Source organism: Branchiostoma belcheri, unplaced genomic scaffold (assembly GCF_001625305.1).
Source record: "Branchiostoma belcheri isolate BF01 breed outbred unplaced genomic scaffold, Haploidv18h27 scaffold4, whole genome shotgun sequence".
NCBI classification, from domain to species: domain Eukaryota; kingdom Metazoa; phylum Chordata; class Leptocardii; order Amphioxiformes; family Branchiostomatidae; genus Branchiostoma; species Branchiostoma belcheri.
Window position 1 is genome coordinate 1,520,315 of NW_017804020.1, and position 27,010 is coordinate 1,547,324.

Sequence of the window (27,010 nt, forward strand, 5' to 3'; positions counted from 1 at the left end):
AGTCTGATACAGCAACTTTCTGTATTGAGAGCTGACATATGCGACCGGCATGTGTATAACCATCTGGCACAGAGCCTAATGTTATAGTTGAATGGCTTTTTACGAGCCAAGAGATGTAGAAATGGCAATTCCAGAAGGAAGCCATTCGTATGTTCCTACCATATTGCCAGAAATCTATCCTTCTGAGATGTTCATGTCTTGTTGTCCATTCTGTGTTATGCCATGTCAAGAATATTGCAACTCTGCATATCTGTATCTGTACTAGTAGTACATTTGTACTTGGTTTAACCAGCCTTTAGGCCACACCAATTTAATTTGTTGGTTCTCGGATTTTTTCATGAAAAATGTAAAGCGACAGGGCGAAAAAAAAAAAAAAAAACATGCCCATGCTAGTATACATGCTAAAACATTGCTGTTTTATAGCCTATGCAGGGTTCTCACCAGGATTTTTTCACAGCATAGGGGGACCTACTGCAGCGAGGCCACACCGCAGGCACGGCGTGGGCACAATGTGTATTATGGTATTCATAATTTCAGCAAGGAAATCTTTTATTTCCTAATAAATAAAATTATTAGGCAATTTTATGTCAAGTGATATGTTAGACAATATTGGACAGTATTTACTACTAATGAAACTTGACAATGTTGAACTATTTCTTACAATTTTCAACTTATACAAGTGTAAGTCAGAAGTAGTTACAATGATTAAAGCTCATGTACATAATAAAGGATTCATTCAACTAAACACCTCCTTTACTATACAGAGTAGAAAACATACAAGGGACCATCATCAAGACAAAAAAATGGCTTCATAATTTTGGTAAGACAAATTTCGACACAATGTCTTACCTTTAAAGAAACTTTTCTATCCTATTTTAAAGTTAAGCTATATAAAAACAATCTAGCACAGTGTTAATCATGTGACCCGTGAAGAAAATTCGGGCCAAGTTTGTCAAAGTCAGATTTCCTGAGGGTAGAAAATTAGTCACACATTGTCAAACCTCTTTGGCCAATGCGCGCCTCGGCCACGAGGGAGAATCTCATTTCAAATACCAGCTTTGCCAACAATGTCACCTTTGAGGCTGTTTAGAATAATGTTTCCTCTATTTTCCCCTCAAAATTAGCCAAATTAGTCAGATTGCAGTTCAGAATCCCCCAAACAATAAGCCTATTCTGGGAACATTTTGAAACGCCCACTTAGCTCACTTGTACGTAAGATACCTCGTCACCTGACCTCGCTAATGATATAAGGATATCAAGTCTCGCGAGAGTTGGGCCGAGAGTTTAAAATGAACAAAGAAAGATGGCGGATCGGATTAGAAAGACGCCAGCGGCCCGATGTTTCATCAAGAAAATAAGCTATTTACCGCTTTCTCTGCCAAGATAATGGTATCTGGGGACTTTTAATGGGTTTTCTTACAAATGGACACGCTTTTCACTGGCACTAATATTGTATTTTTACCAGGAAAACTGGTGCCAGCCACGCTATACTGGGAGTCCCAAACACACGTTCCCCGACGTCCGGGGCTTTGGGGTAGAATTAATTTTTTTTTTTTTTTTCATTTTGCGATTTTTTGAAGCGGCGATTCCGAGAACCAACAAATTAAATTGGTGTGGCCTTAGTGTAATACACACCTGCTTCACAGCACAGGCACGCAGTACAGTATGTGGCAGCTGGCAATATTATGACTTGTTACAGTAACTTACACTAAGCTTTTGCACTATAACTTAAGTATAAGGGTTGTTTGACGCTATCTAGTAATGATGCCCCTACTGTACTGAGAGACATTGAGTTTTCGAACACCTCGATCCTTGATTAATAACTCTCATGTTTAAAGGCATGACTATTTCTTGATGTTTTCGGAGCTGATATTAGATACTTTGAAGTTTTTGGCACATCTACATGTACCAGTTTATTAGTCGTTTTGTACATCATGCGTAGTGTTTCTCCCAGTAGTTCATGGGAGTTGAAAGATGTGATTTTCATGGATATCAAGCAGCAGCATGCCTTTTGAATAGCAATATACCATGGATATTGACCAAGGTTGGCACTGTTAAGCATTTGATGAATAGCTCGTGGCACCCACTATGATCTGCAGGATAAAGGAGGCCCCTAGCCATCTTCATGGTTTGTTACTTGTTTTGTCACAGATGTCATGGCCTTTGTCCCTGACTTGGCTGAAGTAGATTTTTTGAAAGGAAGAGATAGCTGGGTCACTACAGGTCACTGCTTCCAAGTTGGCAATGGGTCCAAGAGGTTACAGAATGAATAGAAAGAGGTCAGACCGACTGGCCTTGGACCTACATTTTGTGCCATGTAAAATGTAATGTTGGGGAAGACTTTTGGATCAAATGACACCTGACTTCATTATTCCCAAACTTAATGGAGCTTTCTTCGCTCTTGCCAATACAGGGAAACAGGCATTGGGCATAACAGAAATAGACATACATGTATCTCAAGGCTCCCTGTCTTTTGGCAAGGACTTTGTGTTCTGAATATTGCTACATTCTGCACATTTGTATGTACATGTACATGTAGCCCTTCCATCTGACTATCAGCAAAGTGGAATAGAACAGTAGTATATCAGCATGTAGACAGGATGAAAGGTTTTCTTCCTATCTAAGTCTTGTCTCCGGCATCTTAAAAGCTGGGCAGAGCAGACTATGTGCCATGTGTGTGGGATGCTGGCTTTCCATGCTTGTGTCAGTCTTACTTCTGCATTAGTGACAATGTCTTTGGACAGCCTTTTGATACTGTGATTCAGTACATGTGAGTTAAATTGACTGAGTCTCAAATATATTTTCTGTACACTTAATTATAGTATATTTATAGTCGGTCAAATGTACAGGAGTGATTGAGATAGAAAATGCGGGGGGGGGAGCATGAAGAAGTCTTGAAAGAATATGTCAAATGTGCATATATAACGTTACATGTACATACATACATCCCAGAAAGTGTCAGAAAAGTCAGGTCGCACTAATGCACATTAACATGCATATTATCGCAGTGCTATTGTATTATTTAACTGTAACTTTTATGCGTAAAACTCTTCTGCCCTAAGTGAGCTGCTTTATTTCTCGATTCCCCAGGCCAAATGTCCATTAAAGTGCTTTTGTTATTAGTGTTTTATTCATGCGTGCATGCTGAACCCAGCTTTACACACCTGTCAGAATGACTCAGATGGGAGACAGAATGTCTGGGTATAAAAGTCAACTCTTCTGGTCTTTGAAACATTAGTACCTTCGGTTTCTACTCCAATCGACATTTGAGTGGTGAAATAATGTATTCCTCACATTTGTTGCCAAATCCTTCACAACAGGCCTTAGAGGAGCCTGCATGTCTGTGAGGATGGAATATTGTACCCTGGATGCCCCTGATAATGCCTCCACCGCTTTCTATAGCCGTTAAACATTTACCACCATAACTTGGGTCTCATTCATCATGTATTTTATTCTCATTTTCTGAAACTTAAGAAGAGTTTGAGAAACTTGAGTATTTGTCATGTTTTAATGATGTGTGGGCTTCTCTTTGTCTTAATTCTAATTCCAAAGCGAATGAAATTTGAACATTGTTCTTATGTACCTTTATGGCTAGAGATGCCATTCTTACAGAGTGTTTCCTGAGAGTCAGTGAGAGTGCTGGCAAGGATGTAGGCTTTATCTAGCAACTATGACACTGGATTGTTCACCTGACAAAAAGTGACTGATGCTGGTATTAGAAAGCTATAACTTCCATGCAATGGTGCAGAAGGTGAAGAACACTTAATGCTCACACGGAAGACAACGGGCTTACTGAGAGGTGCACTTTAGCAGTTTTTTTATCTGGGCTTGAGCTCTCTGTATTCCTTGACTGAGCGAAGTTGTCATGTCTACCACTTACCTCCTGGCATGAAATACTGTGGACATGAAATAATGTCGTTTGACCAATCTTACTACATGTATTTCAGGTAGATAAATTGTCAAAACTTTAAGTAACTTTATATGGACAACTCTAAACTTAAAAAACCTTTGGAACACTGGATACATAATACATGTATGCCATAGATTCTGAACCTTTTACCTGGCCAAAAATTTACAATTTTGATCTTGAAGGTTTTTTTTTTTCAGGAATGATGTACAATACACGTTCTATACAGATTGGCCAACAACTGAATCTGAGAGTACCATATGAAGTAGCCATACTTGTATGTTGGCTATGTCTTCCTGTACATTTATTGCATTTACAAGAACAATAAAAGGGTTCAAGCCAGTTTAAGGTAAGGAGATTTTACATTGCGTAAAATAGGACAATCTGTTAAAACATTACAGTGAGTGAGGTCAATTTTGGATGGTCTTGGTTGTAATAAAGGCCAGATTGTACAACCTCTCAAGGATATATTTAAGCACGGTGGTGTTTTCCTGGCTTATACCTGAGGTATTGAAAGCCTTTCTGCTATTGGACTCCTGCCTGGGGCTGTGCACTCTCGTTAAGGCTGTATCCACGTTGTGACCTATGTTTTATTGGCCATGCTGCCTTCAAGGTCAGATGGACTGATCCTTATAAGACTAATCGAAGGGGAGAGGTGCAAATGATTTGTGTGTTGTTTTTATGTCATTTTTGAGTAAATGAAACAGCTCAACAATAAATGATGATTTTTTTAATGTACAAATTTGTTTTGTCAAATACTTCCTGATGAGAAGCAAACTTCCATTGTAGTTGTATTTGTAAATGTGAGCAACTATCAACATGTAAAAGATTGCAGGATGTCGACAGAACATGTCCACTGCGACTGTGAGACACCCGTAATGTACATTTATTGTGCATAGCACTTCAGCAGAACATCTCGTTTAAGGTCATATTCGTGCCATGCAGTGTATAGTTTTCAAATTTTGTGTCAGAAAAGGTATCGTCTGGAATAGGCAACACTCTGATCCAACGAATCATGAGAAATCCAGGTTTCGCACAGACGTCAAAAGTTGCTGACATCAGGATTTCAACATATACATACACATGTAGTACAGAGCAGGATATTTTCATGCTATCGTCCTGATTTGTATAATTACCTGGTAGGTCAATCCTCACAGGTGCCTCTTATCCATATTGAAATCATGTACAAGACCCTTTTTAGGACGACTCTTGACTTAAGCCATCAATGGTTAGCCACTTAGATTATATAAGTTGAAAATCAATATTGGCAAATCTTCCCTGGCCTAGAAAGGAAGGAAAGATTACGGGCCACCACCGCAAATTATGCAGGCTGCTTCTCCTGGCAAAGGGAGGGATCAGAGTGTTAAAAGTGGTATAATCTCATTTTGTTGGGGAGAATTACTGATTCTCTTTTTTCATGAGCAATGAGCAACTTGGTTGGAAATACAGTACTACTGTTTGAATTTACTTCTAAGAATATAATACAGGTACATGCATTTGTGGATGGAGAGGTATTGATAAAGATTTCCCTTTTTATTTTGAGGAATAACTTTACATTTTTCATGGATGTTTGTATGAAATACACCATTTGACATTCAATTTGCCTACAATACAAGTTGGCCTCACTGAAATGGGGGAGGAAGGGAGGGTGAATGCCTTCACAATGTTTTATTCTTTAGAACTACAATTTGCCCACAACGAAATGACACCTGCTCCAAGTGTCTGTAGCAAAATGCCTTTTTAGAAGGCATGAAGAAACATTACGAGGGTCTGCGAGCTGTCAGGTATGATAGATTCACAGAAGCAATATCCTAAATGGACTGCGGTAACGCTGCGCCGACAGGGACACGGGTCTGGAAGGGGAGATAGCAGCCATCTTGAATAGATCTGCCTATCGCTTTGTGATGGTCCCGCTGGATCAATGAAAAGAAAGGGTTTCTGGGGCTATTATACATTTAGCTCAGGAGAAGTATCCAGATTTATTGCCGATATGCTGATGCCCGTGAGCAGAAAGAGCTGGAAATTTTTCTCCTAAGTCATGAGTTTTTACAGATTTATGTATCATAAAAGTGAGTTAGTCTATTGTACCTCCGGCATATTCCAGTTGTTAACTTTAATGACGATATACATGTTAACACTGTACATAATAACACACACTATGGCAAATTAGTGCTTGACTTATGGGGTGATTTTTATTTGCGAAGGATGTTCGTAACATTATGAGCATCAGGTTATGACTTAAAGCAAAGGATTTACAACCCACGCTGTAAGGCCCGAGTTTTATGTCTAGTTGGAAAGTTCAAAACAACAAAGATGTAAATAAAGACTGTAAAGAATGATCCCGTGGCTTACAAATAGGTCACCTTTCGTCTGAAGTTTATACCAGTCATCACTTTTTCTGGAGAATTCTTGTAGAACAAGGTACTACTCTGTTGTTCCATATTCATGTAGGACTGACTGATCATAAGTCGTGGTGATGCCAGATTCAGGTCACACCTGTGCATGTAATATGTGGAGGGTGAAGTTGGATTAGGAGGGAGGAGGGTCCAGAATTTTGGGACAGGTAGCGAATTCTGATATCCTATACCATGCCCAGGTTTTACGTAAGAAACATTTTTTTACACGGTTGAAGAAAGAATGTTATAATTAATGGGTAACGTTAAGGAAAAATCAGATATGCCGTTTCTTAGTCTGAATTTTTTAGGACAAGGAATCAGATGAGTTGTGCAAGGAATGATATATTTCTGTTAATTTTTTCTGGATATTGAGTAATCAACAGTTTGGTAATTGAGCTGAACTGTCAGTTTTGAAATACCTGTCAGAGAAGTACATGTAGTCGTAGTGGTAATTCCTACACAGCTGCAGTGTTGCTTTCCTTTTTACTATTCTATACAGTGCCTAGAAGCAATTTGCTTCACTGAAGAATTATGTCTCAGTGCTGTATCCCAAGCTGTATCTTACTCAAGTCCAAGTGATTTAGTTTTCCTGAGGGAATACGCAGTGAAAGAAATGAAATTTCTCAAAGTAACAGTGTACACATAATCTGTTTACCCAGATTGAAAGAATACAGCATTATGTTTTTTAGGTCAGAGCTTGTACTGCGTGTATTCATCTCTGTCGGTGTGACACTGTTCGACATCCATTTATTCTGTCTACATCTGATAATGCTACTTCTGAAGAAGCTGGGCTAACAAAGTCGTAAAAAGACATGAAGAAAAGTAATCTCATATATTTCCTCCCTCGGAGACCATAGGAAATTGACACAGGTCAGGTCAGGTTATGAAAATATAAATCTTTGAGAAGTAGGAGAAAGAAATTCATTGGTTATTTTAAAAGAGCTACGGCCAGTGAACCAAGTTACAGATGGTCACAATAAGCTTGCAAATTACGTTTTTTAGAGAGTGATTTAAAAGTCAATGATTGACTTTTGGTGAAAGCTACTGATGTAATTTGTAGGAAAGAACACCTGGCCTCTTGTTAGAAGTGAACTTTTGTCAGCATTAGACAAGGCTGCAAGTCTTCAATTAAAGGAACAAGCCTACCCCAGCACATTCTCACATGTGTTTCAGCTGGCAAACTACAGCAGACCATTGTGCCCATGGCTATCGCCAAATCAATCTGGCCGATCTTGCACAGTGTGTGGGCTAGCCTTGGAGGCCTCATGCACATTAATAAGTCTTGTTGGAGAACACTTTACTTGTCAGGAGGAATGATGATAAATAAGGGGTCTATGCCTGACATTTAAGAACAGGCTCTTGGATGGAATACTTAAGTCTCTTAAGATACCTTCTGCGCATAAATGTTGATTGGGAATACAAAATTCCACATCTTTTATTAAGTGATAACATTTCAGCATCATTTGGTACCTGTTATTGTACGTGTCAGTCCCCCACAATCACACACACAGAATCAATTTTTTTGCGTTCAGTTCAGCTGTTACTATTCTATTATTATCGGTGACAAATTAACGGACAAATTGGGGATTAAGGAAAGATGCATGGATGAATGACAATGAATGAATGAATGAATGAATGAATGAATGAATGAATGAATGAATGAACTAACATTATACCTTGCATCATAAACTTTACTGAGGATCGAGGTGTTGTAATTTTCTCAATTATGTGTAAAAGTGGAGAAAAATATTTCTCTAACCATTCTGACTGTTGCTCTTCTTATTTCAAACACAGGGTCCAGATTCGTGTCCTCAGATTCTGCCCTCAGAAGAAGAGACGTTAATCCCAGAAGGAGTCACCACGGAGATTGTTTTGAAGGCAGCCAATCTTCCCATTCCAAAGGTGAACATTACTTATTTTTACATTCTTACAACTATTTATGCATAAAATGGTTAAAACACACTTTAACACAGTAACACAACTCCTCTGTAATTAATTGCATTGCATGTAATATACTGTGCATTTCCAGCACTACTATATTTTCCTGCCCTAGGTACATGTATGAAATAAAGTTGCTAGTTTTCCAAAGTTCTCAGCAAGTCCTGGCTCGGGGTAGTTTTAACAAATGTACAGATCAATATAACTTCATCTAAAGCATGCTGCTGAATTTATCAATGTAGTATGGGCGAGGTCCAGTGTTGATTGAATCAGGTAATTGCAATTTGTTACGATATTGTGTCGCTGATCACCCAGATCCCCCCCTCCCCCTGTAAATCAACCCTCCGTGCGAAACGTTCGCGGAGACCTCTGTGATTCATTGTTCGCAGCGACTTAAATCTGGAGATGTTGATCAGCGGGGACATTTGGGAGCAGTGAAACGTACGGTTACGCCGTCTTCCAGCTTCATTAACATTCAAGTCTTCGGTATGGAAAGCTCTGCAGACGCTCACCATATCCCTCTTCATCAGTGTTATCTTCATACATTACACAAGGTTGCCATAACGCACTCATATTGGGGTCAGGAAGGGTTTGCATGGAAGCAACAAGATTGTTCATCAGATTCATCAAGAGTTGTGTTATTCCAGAAAGTTTTCAAAACTACTACACACAAACTCTGGATGTGAAGATAACTTTCTTTATCAGGTTACTTCAAGTATCGCCTACTATAGGTTTACTTTGAAACCGCAGCTATTGATTGGTTGTGATACCTCGCTGTATGAGGCTTTCCTTCCAAGAAAGGAAAGATCAGCCAACTTGGAATGTCAATATGCATCCACAATAACATTCATCATTTATTCTTCTCAAGAAAGTGTTGCCTCCAGACTAACCTAATCTGGTATATTCTGTCAATTTGTGGATGCGAGAACACTTGTGATTAATGTATCTAAAGGTTTATCGGATTCAAATGTGCACAATGGAGCGTTGGGGAACTTGCCAGCACTTGATTTGATCATATATTTCCAATATTTCTGTGGATTCCCGGGCCCCTGCATTTCTCCTGTTTTAAGAACGGATTAATCTTTGTCTGTGTCAACTTTAGGACAGATCCCTGAGTTTTACCCCAGAAATTCATGCCGTGTCAGAGATTAAAGAAGCTGTCCTGTCAGAAGAAACGCAATCCAAGCTTAGTCGGTGGCAGCATTATGAATCAAATAGGCTTACTGTCAAGTGCCAACACATTTTGAAGTAATGAAAACAGTAAATCTTGAGAATTTTCAATCATGTGTTTCAAGGTGACTTTAACATGTGAGGAGATGGGCAATGTTTCTTTTGTTCTTGATCATTCATGTGAAAAAGATTCAGAAGAAAACGGGAATTCAACAATAATTTACACAGAACTCCAAACATCTGATGTAGTGTGAAATGAAGGAGACATCACATTCTGATGAAAGTGATTGATTTGAAGGGTACTAGTAGTCATTTGAGGAAGACGTTATCCGTTAACTTGACATTCTTGGCAAAAAGGTTATTTTCTTCAAGGCAACTTGGTAAGGACTATCCAATGTTCGCTGGATAGTTTGTAGGTATGTTGGTTGCTTTCTTAGTACTGGTAGCATAACTCAAATTCAAAATTGCTAAATCCCTTCTATTTTATTTTGTTACACATATTTATATATGTACACCTTGTGTGGCACTATGCTTTATGTCTAAAGAAATTTCTTCTACTAAGTTCTAGATGTGCTTTTGGTGTTTGGTCTTAGAAGTTCATACATTTACCTTCTTACATCTTGGCAGTGCCTTCTCCTTGAACCTGCCGTCCCATCAGGTTTGCAACCTGACCACAGGAGCACGGTCCCTCAGGGGAGATCCATTTCAGGTTACAGGCAGGGCAGACTTGGCATTGACTTTGTTGACATTTTTAGCATACCAGGGAGTCCCTGTGGGGAGGGGGGCAGCAGGTTCATGGAGAGGGCAGCGAGATGCTGCATACGTGTACATTGGGCCGTACTCAGAGAAGTACATCAATCGGAAAAGGTTTCTAAACTATGGAGGTATTCCCTAGGTCAAGTCACGAAGGGAATATCTTCTCCCAACCTAATAGCTGGATGGTGACTTGGGGCAACGTAGAAAAGGAGAGCTAAGTGGAAATGAAATGAAGATTGTCACCTTGCAGCACACAATCCTGTCAGGGCCAGCAAACCTTAATCATGTTCAGGTTCAGGGGGAGGACCTACCCGGGGAATTTACAGCAAGTTGCTGGAATTCCGGGCATAGTGCAAGCCTGAGTGCAGAAAATTGGACGGAATTCACTGCAGGAATGGCAGGATAATGGACACATTCTGTGCTTTGGTCATGGTCGAAATTGGTTGAACCTTGCCAGCGACAAGGGCACAAATGCGTTCCTTTATCACAGGCAATAGGGATATAAGTATGAATACAGAGTAATGTTACATATACTGGTAATTTAAATGTTATATTCTTAGAAAGAAAGGTGGTCTCTGCAGCAAATGTTTCCTACTGCACATGTTAGACATCTGTGAATAAGCAACAGTATGAAAATTTCTTAATCCCACAAATATTCGTGGACTTGGCAGACAAAAAAATGAAATCCCACTGAATTCTTATATATAGTAGAGGGGATTCATTCCTCAAGCTAACCGACATCTCGCACACGCAGTCGTCCCTCAGTAAGACATCTAGAGCCGCATATAGTTGCCATTTAGGACTTTTAGTTAGCCTGTCACACTAAATTCTGAATTCTTGAATACCTCTGAATTTTTATGTTATGTTTCAGACTACAGGTACATGTACATTTTGTAGGCGGAGAATGGACCATTTATGCCATTGCCCATAGCATGGGGAGTACAATATCTTGTATCTTTGTCCTCTATCTGCTCAACAATGGTCAAGTTTTAGTGCAGTTCTCAGTACAAATAATACTGTCTGCAATGATTAGCAGGGGTTTTGCTAGAAAAATTTAGCATAAGGGGAGCAGTTTGCAAGCATGTCGAGGGAGCAAAGCGACTGAGCGGGGATTTTTAATGAGAGTAACACAGTTTGTTATGCTAGAATGCATTGTATTGTTTTACATCTTTACTCGAAAAAGATCATTTTGAGAAAGACTAAAGAGTGTGTAAGTAGCCACTTAGGGTTCAATCTGAAAACTGATGGAGCTGGCTGGTTACATGAGGGAGCAGCGCCCTAAAACCCCTGATTAGAACTTGTATGAGCCTGAAAACGAACTTATAAGACAGCTATTTGAACCTTCTGTAATTGTCTGGGCTCTGTGTGTGTCTGCAGTGATGCCTTCTGACGTCAGTACAAGGTCAGACAGTGCAGATGTTGAAGACATTTGTAGCTTGCGAGACTGGCCCTTCCTATAATACTTGTAATCATCTGGCTTTATGACAGGAAAGCTTTTGGAATCTGCATTAATCAAGGGATGCTCACTTTGAAGGCACACGTCATTGACTGATCACATTGCAGCTAATGGCTTATCACACATAAGCCCTACATATCTCGCCCCAGGATTTGTTTAAAACTATCTACAAGAAAGTTTGCTGTCTGTATTTGATGATAATTAAAAAGATGGATGAATTTTTGAACTCTTTCATATTAGGTTGATGACACTGAAACATTGGGTTCTGTTTCTACATTTATTTCTATGTACATGTACTTCTGTAATCCTGCTATGTGGCCCTCATACTTGAATGAAACCCATATTGTTCACGGGTTTTCATTTGATGTTTAGTCAACGTAGCAACAGAATTTTACCCCTTACAGATGGTATCTTTTTGGACATAACATTTGAAATCTATACATTGGATGTCAGCCTTCAACACGTGAATATTACCAAAGTACTATGCATGACACATTACAGAGCACAGGCACAGTACATTCTGCCGACATGCTTATGTTATAGAGTAAGTTTTTCCTCACGTGCACAATTAGATAGTACAATGTACATAGAAACACAAGGGTTTCCATTCACAATCACCCTCCCCTTATGTGCAATCATATAGCCTATACAGTGTACAGTGTACTTAAGAACAGCTGAGGCATATAAACTGAAGTGCCGTCCCCGCTAATTTTGTGGTTGAAAACTACCATTAGAGCTGGCATCACTGGGGAATTATCCTCCTCAGGGCTGTACAGACTGCTGAATGGGTGACAAGAGACATTTCCCAACAGTTATACTCTGTTGCCTTGTTCATACAAGACTGCATTATTGGGAAAGAGTAACAAGAGTTGTATGTCCTTTTCAGGACTGATGCATTTGGCAATGTAACGCAAAGGGTCTGACTCTATGATTTTTTTAAAACTTAGTGGTTCAATGCAAGGCCTATAGGACCACTTCTCGGCATTGAACTAGAAATATGAGAGACACAATGGTTACGTCAAGAGATGGCGGTGAACGTTTGATTTGAAAGCCTGTAGATTGTAGGTTGGTGGGAAACACTTGTCAGGGAGGGAATTAATTTCCTTAGAAGCTTTCAGATACTAGTATTATAATACAATTTATTGTTCAACATTCACATAATAGCAGTTCCTAGTGAATTCTTTCATCAGTGACAACTTTGGAAGGATAAGGATACTAACCTCCAAATTTTAGCCTCTACGCTTTGGGAGTGGTAAAATGTACTCAGTGTACGGACCAACTCAACTGGCATGTTATCTTTCTGCTTGGCCAGTTCCTACTCTTTCCAGTTGCTTCTGGAGCCTGCTAGAGGCTAGTGAAATACAGTATTCCATATCTGAACACTGCAGAGTTGCCTTGGAGTGAGACTAAGGTGAATATGACTTGATTGAGAACAACTCTTGATTGTGATGTGACACCACCATTGCTCTTTCCTGTTAATTTCACAATGGTTTGTTGTGCTTATCTGGAACTGCACTTTCACTTCCTTTGACAAATGACATGTACACGATACAGAATTCTTTTCTGGCGTACATTTTGAAAATTAAATCTAGATGCTGTTTTTATTCATTTGTCAAAAATTCCTAGGTGGGAAAATGCACTCTACCCATTTTGATATATGACCTTGTCCTTGATTAATGTTTTTAGAATGCCAATGTTCTGAGCTTGCAAGAATAGCTTTATTATTGTCTTTTATTTCTTCATATAGCGGCAGTTTTCACTGTTAGTATATGTTTAGAGAAAGATGAAATTTTACATACAGCAAGTATTTATACCACACACCTGCCTGCACCCCTTTTTCCAAGTTTTTCTTACAAATCGCGGGATATGAAAAAAGATCATACCCACTAAACCATGGCTCACGGTTGTGTTGGAATTTCGTTGATAGATGGTCGTGTCACGCTGTTACCTTCCAGCATCTATCAACGATGACAACATATCAATGGCTGCCATAGATTTCCACTCTGGTTACCATAGTAACAAACAGAAAATGAAAGGATGCCCCACTTACTGTTATCTGTAATCTTATTTTCTTCCAATTTGGAGGACAGATTACTGCCTATTATGTACAGGCGGGCTCTGGCAATGTTTCTCCCAGTTGTACTTCTAAATGGATGATTTTTCACAACAGTACCGCTCACTGCAGTCAGCCACAACTACAATCGATACTTCATCATGAACAAAGAGCCCCCAGCACTTCTTAATGCCATGAAATGACACATTTGTCTTTTTTTTGGTGTAATAGATAGTACGTCTGTTAAGAGAAAGGTGGTATATTTCACCAACCGCTCTGCTGGTACAGTCAAGACACAAGGTTTTTGATGTGAAAGACTTGAAAAGTTAATAATAAATGGGATGCGACATATATTGTATTTGTCATGCATGGGGAGGGACAAGGGTCATGATTTAAACTATAAATTACACAGTAATCACATTCATAGGTATGACCTTGGCTCTGAAATAGTTGGAGGTAGGAAATTGTCATCCATTCCAGATAAATAATCACTAACTTCTGCTCACAAACTTTTGAGTGTCATGCCCATAAGCTACCGGTAAATGAATATTTATGATGGAAAAATGTTACTCCAGTACATTCTACAGGCTCATTTAGAGAGAATTACTTGATTATGCCGAGTGTGTCACTCTGAATCTGTTTCCATGGTAGTTACTTGAGCTCGGGAAACTATATGCGCAAATGACCACAAGTTGACCACACTGCTTTGTGTGTTACTCTATTGTGTGCCTATGGCTGAATGGATACAGAACAATGATAAAGTCAACCAGGGGAATGATGCCTTCAAGATATAACGCAGAGGCAAGCCCAGATGCTTGTGTGAGGAAGAGAGAGAAAGAAGTTGATGATTAGGTTTATACTTCTTTCTTAAAAGAAAGAAGTGTACTCAAATCTAAATTTCGGTCTATGTCTGAGCGTTAGAATTAGTCTTCACAGTACGCGTTGACTGTTTTGTTAAGATTCACAGATGAATTCATGGCAAGTTCTCAATTTGCTTATGTAAATCTGTTGCATTTTAGCTGAAGTGGGTGTGTCCTGGGTGGTCCTCTATAAAAGCAGAGGACTGGAGTAGATTGGCAGGGAAATGTTTGACCTTGAGTGACCTGTTTATTTTGTGTTGCAGTCAGGACAGCTGGGGTTCCAGTGTGTGCTGGATATTGAAGGGAACATGAGGAGAGTTCAGGCCGCCGTTCTGGACGACCAAACCCTGCAGTGCCAAGCTGCACAGGTAGGTGGCACTGCTGTGTGGTGAACTTTCTTTAGCCTAGTTCACAGGCATTATTCAAGAGCTGCAGCTAGGAGTCAATGTGATACCAAACAGATTCGGTTGGGGGAGCTTCAGAAAAGATAAACATTGAAACTTTTTTTCAAACATGGATGAAGAAGGCAATTTTATTTCAAACATCTACATTATTTTTTCTAGACGAAGTGATAAAAAAATATCAGCTATTATACAATCAAAATATCACATTCCACCCAAAGTTTTCGTCTGCTAACAAAACGGTATCGAGTCTTGCTGTTGACCTCTGTCACACATCCCTGATAGCTATCTCCACGGAACATCGTTCACGGCAGTACACCTGACAGTGGGAATATGCCCCCACTCTACTGCTCATTTCCCCTGTATTGATTGAACTGATTGATATTCCAAGCGATACGCAGACCCATGGGAGATGGATGGAGTGCACCTGACCCAGCAAAGGAGAGGGCTCTACTCCTTGCCGTTATTGGCTCTTATTTGGCAGGACCATGAAATTATGAAAGAGGACATCCATCTCGGGTGCCAGAAGACAAGAGAACATACATGTAGATTTGGATCTGGTAGTCATACCTGATATGTGGGAAGTTCCTCTTCTTGGTTGACTCGCTATGTCATTATCGGACTCCAATTGACTACAAACATGAGCGCATGCTTTAGATTACAGGGCAGTTTCTTCACACGCAGTAGAATGTGAATTCCAATACAGGATGCAATCAGACATGTTTCTAATTTCCCTACAATAGACTCTTGGTTTATATCTCACACATGCTGAAAGATGTACAATGTATTTCCAGTGTAAAACTCTATGATTGACCTGGTGACCTTTTTTTTCTATTCCCCCCTCCCCCTCCCCCACAGTATTTCTACAGTAGAAAAGTCTTAAGTCTTCCCATCACCCTCTCTGTTGAATGGAACGGGCACTATATCATAGACAACCCACGAAATGCACAAGGTAGGAAAACATTATGCACATTGCATTCGCACAAGAGCCTTGAAATAGTTTAAAACATTGCCTAAGTGACAGAACTGCTGTGGTTTTTGTCCAGTCTGTAAGTGAGGAGTATCGATCACTCCAGGGACTTGACTATTCATCTGTATACAACTGGTGACTCCTCTCCAATTTCTTATTTCATGCATGACCAAGCCGTATGAACAACCTGACCCTTCTATTGACAGATTTCCTTCCGCAGATTTCTTCAGAAATATGGAATGTATGTTAGGAATTCCAACACAGACAAGTCCTGGAATGTTAATTCAGACTTCATGACCCTTTTTGTATGGTTTTAAGCTGTTCCAATATAGGCATATGCCAGTGTGCACTCATTTACATGGTAATTCAGTACCTTCTGAAAACTTCTAATAAGTTTTGGTTCAGATGATATGCTTTAAACAAAGCAGTGTATGATAATCAGACAAGTACTGTTCTATTTTCATTTCTGTATAAGTAACAAGTCCCTCTGTATTTCCAGTGTTCCTGTACAACTGCTCTGTGACCCACACCTCCTGCGGGGTCTGCCACAAGTCGAATGAGAAGTTTCAGTGCGGCTGGTGCCATGCCCAGGACCAGTGCACCATCAGGGACCAGTGCCCGGCTATGTGGCTGGACAGACTACAGACGTGTCCCAACCCAAGGGTCCTACAGGTACAGAAATACTCGGAATGTAATCTCCAAGCAGATGTTTCAGTGGCTGCAAATTGTATTGTGGTATCAAATTGGCCAGGCATCCAGTCTCACCAATGTATACTGCCTGGCTAATTTGATGTTGTCTTTTGCAGCCACTGAAACATCTGCTTGGAGATTACTCCGAAAGGCCAAGTCTTAGATTTATTTGACAATGTACAGTCTTACATGTAGATTCCAACTGCCTTGATACAGTCAAATGTCTAATGCAGCCACTTAGGGGACCTATAGAATCTAGTCTTCTTATTCAGACAGCTGGTCTTCTTACACAAAAATAACAGACAGACATTCAGATTTCAGAGTTCATGTCCTATAGTAGACAGTCCTAATTGCCTAACAGGTGACCCAGAGTGGGCCATCTTTGATCAGTCACCACAAAACCTGACGCAAACTAGCCAATTTAACCATAATTTCTCACTACTTACCATCAAAAATCAATATGGCTAGACACTTGAAAATGACATGGAGCCAAAATTTACAGCTTGGGTTAGTTGCTTAATGCTTGCATCTATTGGGAAAATTTTGGGGGACCAAGAAAAAGCAGTTGTCATGGCCAGATAGTCAGCTAATACATGTACATTGTATAGTGGTCACTTCAGGCAAGTTTGACTATATTATGATTTACACCACTTGTGTTTTCCATTGTCATGTTTCACCGATACATGTACATACAGTAAGTCAACCTTCTCTACCCACAGTTCACCCCAGTGGCAGGGCCCGTGGAGGGAGGAACCATTGTAACCATGAGGGGGGAGAATCTGGGCAAGCAGTTCTCCCAGGTAGACAACAATGTGTACGTGGCTGGAATTGCCTGTCAGACTCTGGAGACTGGCTTTGTACCTGAAGAACAGTAAGTACAGATGTAGTGGCTTCTTTAAAACAATGCATTCAAAGTCTATATAACTTCATCATTGGATGATAGAACCGTAAAGTGGTGAAAAACATTAATAGTCCTATAAAAACAAAATGTCATCAATATGTGAATGTTTTCAAAGGGCTTTGGACCACTCTTTCTTCTCCATACTTACAAAATTTTGAGTTGGCAAGAGTTGAAGTTCCTTCTCCCTCCTCCACAGATTGACATGTAGGACAGGTGCGTCCGCCCAGGGTATCATGGCTGGCCCCATCCAAGTCAAGGTGGACCAGTACAGTGGAAGGTCCAATGCCAACTTTTCATATGTGGTAAGTACATGTGCTTGAAGAAAGCTTTTAAGTTATCTTTAACAGCTATGGATTCTGCCAACACAGATGAGCTTTCATTCGAGTGTTAAGTACCTGGTAGATTCATTCTTCTGGCCACTGTAGATTCACTCCTGATGTCATCACATGTCCGGATTGTGGAAAGTCAGTGCAGTGAATCAGACATTTTGTGAATGTCGAATGAAATTTCATGGTGTTTCTTGGAGAAAGCTTAAATTTTTCAACTATATTCTAGAAATGTTTTGTGATATGATTTTGGGGGGTTAAATGCTTGCTCACACAATGCCACACAAAACATTGTAATTTCATGAAGAAGATGATATGTCTTTGTTTATGACCAAAAAGGCTAAAACTTTAATGTTCCAACCACGGCGGTCGGTTGCTAGGCTAAAGTCGCATTACTAAGGAGGTATCGGGTTACAGAACGTGTTCGAACGTGGCCGCGCGGGAGTCCCAGGCCGGCCCGGGGGCAACGGGTAAAATTTGAAAATAAACAAAAGTAATTGGAGAGTAAATACTCGTCAAAATAAAATGTAATAAGTGATTTTGTTTACCTCAAATGTTATTCTTGCACTGCCTTTGCTCCACTTTGTGTACATTTGCTTCCAAATGAGATCAATTTCGGATTTCAAAAAGGGTTCACGAGAACCAAACAACTGATTTTAAGAGGCCCCGAAAATTAAAGATAAGGTTAGATTTTTGGATTTTTAGAAATATTACAGTAAATTTAAACTTTCTGTCTTAGGATTTTTTAATTTTTTAACTAAAACTCGACTTACAGTCAAAAGAAGAGCTAAAAACGCAGTGTTTTAACTTTAAATACCGATAATTCATAATCGCGGCCATATTTAAAAAATCCCTAAGACAGAAATCTGCGGAAATCGTTGCTCTTCCAAACAAGACCTCAATGAGGTAATTTGAACGATTTTTGGGAGTGGTTAAAATACCATGTTTGCACGCATGCTGTGCCACTTGGATATGGGGACCTGGATTTTATAACAGCGCCAACAAGAATTCTGACCTTCAAGGTCACCCTCGATGACGGCAGTAGCTTCGTTACATGTTACATATTCACAATAAAATCACGGCATAGATGTAATGTTTTGAAAACGGTTCATATTTGTGGAAAGGTGGATTTTTTCCTGTTCCGTGGTTCCCAAGTAAAAAAGGGCTTGAAGTAGCCGGTTGTAGCAGCTTTACTGTAAATGACCGCGGGTAACCCCAGATCGAACGCCCGCTCTATTCGAATGACGTCATATCGAACAAGATTCGCGGGTTCGGGGGATTCGATCTCCATAGTAGCGGATTGGGACTTTTGGGCCCAAATCTGACCATCGTGAACACTAAGTAAATTGGGACTTACCAAAATTTTCGGCTAACTCGGTCAGCCTTGTTTACGGAATGGACCCATCTACTGCAACTTCCGTGAACAAGGCTGACAGAGTTAGCCGAAAATTTTGGTAAGTCCCAATTGACTTAGTGTTGGAACATATAGTTTTGGCTTTTTCGTCATAATGTATTATACCAACACAGATAAACTTTCATGCTAAGATGTCTTTGCCTCCACTCTCTCAGAACTCTGTCATCCTGAGTGTGAGCCCTACACGTGGTCCTAAGTCAGGAGGCAGTCGGGTGACCATCACAGGTCAGCACATGAACGCTGGCAGCACCATCACAGCTACAGTCGCAGGACAGGACTGCCGAGTCATGGAGTAAGAACCACTCATACCATCATGTACACATTGAATGTAGTTTTACCAATGGGTTGCTCAAATAGTGTAGGTAACATTTTAGCTGTGCACATACATGTACATGTACGTCTACCTGCACCTAAACCTTTACTGGGCCATGTGCTGGGTTTGTACAAATGTAAGTTAATGTGGACTTTTATTTGCTACATCGACTGTTCCCATCAATGAAGTATGAAAGAAATAATGACAATGAGTTCGGAACAGTTTTTAGTACAATCCAGTCTTTGATCAAAATTTAAAACCATCCTTCATAAATTATCATTGGTGCAGGAAAAATATTTGATAAGTAGCTTTGCAGAAAAAAGTATTTCGAGCCCTGTCAATACTACAGCTTTCCTTACATCTTACTACTGTTTGTTACAAATATTCTTGATTCCTTAAGTCTAAAATTTTATGTAAGAAGCAGTCAGGTAGTAAATGTTTTTTTGTTTGTTTGTGATGTTTATTTGTTTGTTTGTTTGTGTTCAGAACAACGTCCACCACAGCTGTGTGCATCACCTCCGCCTCCACCATGCTGACCTCAGGAGGGGTCAGGATGAAGTTTGACGAGGCCACCAAGGTCAACAACAACATCCGCTTTGAGTACGTGGTGGACCCGACAATCATCCAGATCCTCACAGACAAAACAATCAAGAGGTACAGTTAAAGGTTCTACATATACAATACGACACAATGTATTCCGTAAGACCCAAGGTACCAGCATGACCGCGGGTCGGATCACCTGAAAGCCAGAGAGAGATCCGACCCGTGGGAGGGCTGGGAGTGTGATGCAGAATACAAAATGTTGTGTTTTATATATGTCAAACTCTACAAAGAGAATGTGGCAAAATTTGGTGTCCCTAAACAAAAAATGGAACACTATGAATTTTAACGACTAAACCCGGTAATGGAATTTTCACAGTTATTACGAGCTGAAACACCCATATCAAACCAGGTATGACATAAGCAAAAATATATGTGTTAAGCTTAATCAAGTAAGACTCTAAAATTGTAAGATTACAATCTTCCTCAACTCTTTGTTCTTCTTTACTCCAAGTGGGGGCCTCCCGGTGCAAGTGATGGGGACAAACCTGTTCTCAGTACAGCAGCCCAGGATGACTGTTACTGTGGGAGGACGGACCTTCACCGGGGTAAGATCATCCTTTTCATATGAAAATTGTTACAATCTAACTGCTCTACAGGCTTACTTATAATGTAATGTGTATGCTCACATAGGGTCCACTCTGCTATACATGGAGCCCAACTGGCTCTAACATAGGCTTTAGTTTAAATTGATATAATGGTAAGGCCTAACTTATCATGAAAGTTCATCTGTGTTGGTAGTTACATGTTAAGAGTTAAAACTGTCAATCCAACAAAAAAAAATTCTCTTACCTAGAGCTTTTGACCAGTCACTCTGGTCTTCCTAAGTAGACTGACCCAGTGAGGCTTGTCACGTGGCTTCTTAGGCCTAACTTATTTGTCTCATTCCCAGGAACCCTGCATTGTCAAGACAGAAAACATAATGGAGTGTCCGTCCCCCGGCATCGTCGCTGATAGGAACGCCACAGAGGACGATCCCATTCAGGCTGACTTCTACGGTTTCATCATGGACGGGGTGTTAGCCACCAGGAACCTGTCCCAGGACAGCTCCCTCTTCATGCCCTACTTGTACTACCCTGACCCCATCTTCTACCCTTTTGAGGATGGAGAAGAACAGATGACAGAAAACCTCATCATCAGGGTAGGTATTTATTTTGTGTTGTGTTCAGGTGTTCTGCAGTCATTACTAGGGCTGTCTTCAGGCTTTAGATGTTATAAAATCGACTGTTAAGTTTGTTCTGTCCATGGAGAGGATTGGCTGGGAAATTATCTGGTTCTGTCCATGGTGCTGATTGGCTGTAAAGTTATCTGGTTCTTTCCATGGCACTGATTGGCTCAAAAGTTATCTGGTTCTGTCCATGGTGCTGATTGGCTGGGAAGCTATCTGGTTCTGTCCATGGTGCTGATTGGCTGGAAAATTATCTGGTTCTGTCCATGGTGCTGATTGGCTGGAAAGTTATCTGGTTCTGTCCATGGTGCTGATTGGCTGGAAGATTATATGGTTCTTCCCATGATGATGATTGGCTGTAAAATTATCCGGTTCTGTCCATGGTGCTGATTGGCTGTGTAAGTTATCTGGTGCTGTCCATGGTGCTGAACGGCTGTGTAAGTTAGCTGGTTCTGTCCATGGTGCTGATTGGCTGTTAAGTTATCTGGTTCTGTCCATGGCGCTGATTGGATGGAAAGTATCTGGTTCTGTCCATGGTGCTGATTGGATGGAAAGTATCTGGTTCTGTCCATGGTACTGATTGGAAAGTTACTAGTATTTGGTGCTGTCCATGGTGCTGATAGGCTCTTGTACACATCTTTTAAGAATCTCCCGGTACAGATAATGGTGGAAACTATAACTGTTCTTCAAACTTACATTTCCTCAGGGTGAGAACCTCCTGCTGGTGATTAAGGAGGAAGACATCACCGTCCTGATCGGTAACCAGCGCTGTAACGTCACGTCCCTGGCGAAGGACCTGCTGACCTGCCGGCCACCTGAAGCTAAGCCTGCTCGTGTGGAGGAGGACGGAGGGCTCAACTACGGGGCTCAGCCACAAGTCTTGGTATGTGGTCCACTGTGCATGATGTACAAAATGACTAATAAACTGGTGGACGCACCAACCACTAAGTATCTGATACCAGCCCAGAAAAGAACAAGAAACAGTCATGCCTTCAAATATCAGAGATATCAAAAGAATTGGGGTATTAAAAAACTCGTATTTCCCCAGAACTATCGTGGACTGGAACTCGTTGCCACCAAGCACAGTTGGGGCATCATCACTAGAAATCTGTAAAAAACTGCAATAATATTAAATGTGCAAAGATTGAGTGTAACAAGTAATTCGGTGTGATATAGCTAGCTGCCGCCACGCCACGTGCCTGCGAAGCTGGTGTGTTACGCCAAAGGGCGGTTATACTGGCTATACTGATACAGATACTGATACAGATTTCTGCAAGCATGTTCCCTTCTCTTTAGATAAAAAGGTCGACTTTAAATTCTCTTTCATTAAGACTCATTCTTTCCTGTCCTTTTTGCTGTTGTAGTAGTAGTAGTAGTAGTAGTAATAGTAGTACATGTAGTAGTAATTGGTTCATTGATAAAACCCAGCATCAGCTGAATTGTGCAGAGATTTACAGTTCAAATTCAACTACATTGAAACCAACAGAGTTGTTGTTATTATAATGATATATACAAAACCTTTGCCTTTTAGTATCACATTTTTTTTAAAGTAAACTATTACAAAACATCTCTTCTCCATTACAATTGTATCTAAGTCCAGTCTTATTAGCATAGCCCAATTCAAGTTACCAAGGTGATCAATTAGTCACATGTTGTTATCACGCTCAACCCCCAGCCAGCATTTTTTAACAGCATTGTTTGTCTGTTTTCTCACACAGGTCCTGGTTGGAGACCTGGAGTTTTTTATCGGCTATCTGGACTATTCTGGAGCAGGAATCAACTTCCCGCTGGAGGCACAGATTGGGCTGGGCGTGGCCGCAGGGCTGGCTCTGGTCGTCATCATGATCATCCTCATTGTCTACAGGAGGAAGTCCAAGGAGTCAGACAGGGTCCTCAAGAAGATGCAGATGCAGATGGACATCTTGGAGTCTCGAGTGGCCAGGGAGTGTAAGGAAGGTGGGTGTGGTGGTCTTAAGGAAAGACAAGTGGAGACAATCATTGTGTCTGTCAACTATTTTAAGAATATCAGGTCCTTTTGTATTATACGATCATCTTTGTTTTCGGCTGTGTTTGTGTGTTCTTGAAGCTGTAAGTCACGGTGGTTTTAACAGTTACTGATTTCTTTTATACCTGTATATTGTATATGATACTCAGTATATGATAGGTTATTAGGGCCCAAATTATGCAATCTGTTGTTTTTTTTCCTTTGGACGTATATTTTCGGCTATTGAAATGAAATAATTTTGTTGTGTGGTATGGTCTATCAACAGCTGTTACCCTCCCTAAGAGTTAAGCTGTGTGGGAATCAAGGCTCAATGCCTGTTTTGTCCTTCAGATGAGATCAGAATAATCTGGCTCTATCATCTGACAGGAGACACATTCACACAGTAGCAAGAAGCAATGTCAAGGATTTCTTTAAGCAATAACAGATTTGTTGTTGGTGTGATTTATCGCAGCATTTGCAGAGCTGCAGACAGACATCACAGAACTGACCAATGACCTGGAGGGAGGAGGCATTCCCTTCCTGGACTACAGGAACTACACCATGAGGGTCCTGTTCCCTGGCTGTGACGACCACCCTGTCCTCAGGGACTTGGAGGTACATCAATTATTTTGTTTGTTTGTTATTTGTTTGTTTGTTTGTTTGTTTGTTTGTTTGAGCCTTTGTTTACTCATGAAATACATCATCCTCCTGGCCGCCATCCTCTGAGGCCATGAGGGAAGAAGTCAGAGTCAGACAAAGTATAACAACATATGTTTTACACGATTGGAGTTCTAACTAGTCCATAATCATATAGTTGTATAGGGCCTACAATGTATATAATGTGCAAGGATAGAAAAGAGCTTATGACATTTAGTTTTTATTGCACTTTTTTAAAAAGTTGTTAGGTGGAGCTCTTTGAGGTCTGACTAAAGTTTCGAGTTTCCAGTCTGCTTGCTCAGTTTTGCAGATTCCAGAAGAAAGAGATCAAGTTTGCTGCAATTTTGATGACTTTTGCTAGGGGGGGCTATTCACAGACTGGTAATGTGTACTTCTGTAATGTTGTTTGTAGGTCCCAGGGGGGAAAGCTGCATATATGGAGAAAGGGTTGAAACAGTTTGGTCAGCTGATCAACAACAAGACGTTCCTTGTGCTCTTCATACGGACCTTGGAGGAGCAGAAAAACTTCACCATGAGAGACAGGTAGGAAAAAGCAGCGATCTACAGAACTTGGTGTTGGCAATGATTGTTATTACTGCACTGTGACTATTACTGCACTGTGACAACTGTGATATTGGTAGCATGTCAAGTGTATCTACCAAAAAAATAGACTTTGAAAGTTTTGCTGCCCTGAAATTACTTTGGGTGCCTTTAAATGACACAAACATGATCATACCCAGTAGCTTCAAAGATCTTTGTGATAATGATGAGTATGATTTATGATGAAGATGATACAAAGAAAAATCCAGCATCATCCTAGTTACCAAAGACTGATGCATTCTTTTTTCACCACAGATGTAATGTGGCATCCCTGGTCATGGTTGCCCTGCAGGGAAGAATGGACTATGCAACTGAGTAAGTGGCCACATTCTTTTTACGCAAAACCTTCATATACCACACCCTCTCCAACGAATGTACAGAAAGTGTGAGAAATAAAATGGAACGAAATATGAAGCAAAAAACAACGTAGATCACTGATAACAAGGGAACTGAATAAAGGACTAAGGAATATGCAAAAGTCAGCAGTAAATTTGTTAAGATTTTCACTTCTTTTTGCACTTTCTGTACACCATCTCCAACTTGTTTTGAGAATGCCATCACATATCAAGTCAGTGTATGACAGTATTATAAAAAATGTTGTTGTTACCTTTTTCAGCATTCTAAAAGCCCTCCTGGCCCAGCTGATTGACAGGACAGTGTTGGAGAGTAAGAACCCCAAACTTCTGATGAGGAGAACAGAGTCTGTTGCTGAGAAGATGCTGACCAACTGGATGTCATTCATGCTGTACAAGTTCCTCAGGGTAAGTTTTAAACTGGCTGTGTGATCCTGTCCACTTGAGCCCCGTACATCTTGTTTTGCGTTGAAACGTGTGTTCTTACTTGTCTGTCCCCCTCCTACACAAGTGTAGCTGAGACCCTGTATATCTTCTGTATCTGGTATAAACGCCCTTCGGCATAACACACCAGCTTCCTAGAGCATGTGGTGTGGCGGCAGCTGGCTACATTCTACTGAAAGGCTTGTTACACCTACATTGTTCAAAGCTATCTAGTGTACTTGGTGACAGTGAGTTCCACTCTGCGATAGTTCTAGGACTTTTTGAACACCTCAATTCTTGGTTGGTAACTCTGATACTTTCAGGCCTTGCCTGATACTTTGATGTCTGATACTTTGATGGCATGACTGTTTCTTGTTCTTTTCTGAGGTTCTCTTGTTTTGTGTTGAAATAAATGTGTTCTTTCTTGTCTGCCCCCCTCCCACAGGAGTGTGCAGGCGAGCCCCTGTACATGCTGTTCCGTGCCATCAAGCAGCAGGTGGAGAAAGGTCCAGTGGACACCGTCACAGGCGAGGCCAGATACTCGCTTAGTGAGGAAAAGCTTATTAGACAGCAGATAGAGTATAAAATACTGGTGAGTATATTGGTTTCTATTTAAATTCTGAATTTGTTTCAGAAGGACAGCTGAAAAATTCAATTTGCTGGTCCTTGTCATTGACTTAGACCCGATTCACACTATCGTATGCCAGCCCTTGAGGCAACATATGTACGATCTGAATTCTTAATTTATGTCAAAGCTGGTCAATTTACACACAGAAAAAAAATCAAGGTACACATTTTTTGTACCATCAGGTTTTTGCCCACTTGTAAATTGGATCTAACATTAATATTATTATACATGTATTGTGTTGAGCAGCTTGTTGTTTACTCAGACCATTGTTTACTCACACCTGTTGTTTACACAGACCGTGAACGTTGTTGGCGTTGATGACAGCCAGCCCATCCCTGTGAAGGTGTTGGACTGCGACACCATCACACAAGTCAAGGAGAAACTTCTAGATGCCATCTACAGAAGTACGCCCTTCTCCTACAGGCCACACAAGGATGACGTGGACTTAGGTCAGTTTGCTACGTCTTACCCTTCACACTCACCACTGTCTTCCTTCCACTGTCTTCATCGTGTCTGTGTCTCTGCATTGTGCTCCCTCCCATCTCTAGAAGCATACATACTAGTATACTGATTTATTTATACTGATAGTATACTGATACTGTATTTTTACATGTATATACCGGGTGGTACTGTAAGTATTGGAAGCAAATACATAAGGGACTGTACGATACATGTATTTACCGGGGGGGGGAGGGCCGGTCGTCTGAGGGGGGAGGGCCTAGGAAAAAAATTTTGAGCCGGGAGGGCCTAGGAAAAAATATTTTAATTTGGGGGAGGGCCTAGGTAAAACATTTTCCAAGATTCCTTTAACTCTACAACGTTTTTATACACTTTCGAAACATGATTAAACGTTGTCCCATACATATCGTAGCGATTTTCCAGTCATTGGAATTGGCAGAATTTTACGTTCCAATAATATCCATCCCTATTATTATAATGTATTCGCCCAAATCTCCCACAGTCCCCTTCAAAATCTTGCATTTTCGCCAGAATCGGCGAAACTGGACTACACAGCTAAATTACATGGATTAAAATCGCGTCAATCG

At 40.5% G+C, this 27,010-nt stretch overlaps 1 protein-coding gene across 1 annotated transcript in view; it reads left to right on the forward strand.

Annotated features, from left to right (window-relative positions):
- Positions 1 to 27,010, forward strand: part of LOC109476886 (plexin-A4-like) — a 164,836-nt gene that overhangs the window by 125,267 nt on the left and 12,559 nt on the right. The window contains exons 10-27 of the mRNA XM_019777900.1: positions 8,098 to 8,205; positions 14,800 to 14,904; positions 15,796 to 15,889; positions 16,407 to 16,579; positions 17,317 to 17,468; positions 17,695 to 17,800; positions 19,394 to 19,530; positions 20,038 to 20,205; positions 20,606 to 20,699; positions 21,044 to 21,292; positions 22,026 to 22,202; positions 23,038 to 23,275; positions 23,776 to 23,918; positions 24,373 to 24,503; positions 24,816 to 24,875; positions 25,177 to 25,321; positions 25,782 to 25,928; positions 26,260 to 26,413. Of these exons, the coding sequence (XP_019633459.1) occupies positions 8,098 to 8,205; positions 14,800 to 14,904; positions 15,796 to 15,889; positions 16,407 to 16,579; positions 17,317 to 17,468; positions 17,695 to 17,800; positions 19,394 to 19,530; positions 20,038 to 20,205; positions 20,606 to 20,699; positions 21,044 to 21,292; positions 22,026 to 22,202; positions 23,038 to 23,275; positions 23,776 to 23,918; positions 24,373 to 24,503; positions 24,816 to 24,875; positions 25,177 to 25,321; positions 25,782 to 25,928; positions 26,260 to 26,413 (2,581 nt within the window). The remainder of the gene's footprint in view (positions 1 to 8,097; positions 8,206 to 14,799; positions 14,905 to 15,795; positions 15,890 to 16,406; positions 16,580 to 17,316; positions 17,469 to 17,694; positions 17,801 to 19,393; positions 19,531 to 20,037; positions 20,206 to 20,605; positions 20,700 to 21,043; positions 21,293 to 22,025; positions 22,203 to 23,037; positions 23,276 to 23,775; positions 23,919 to 24,372; positions 24,504 to 24,815; positions 24,876 to 25,176; positions 25,322 to 25,781; positions 25,929 to 26,259; positions 26,414 to 27,010) is intronic.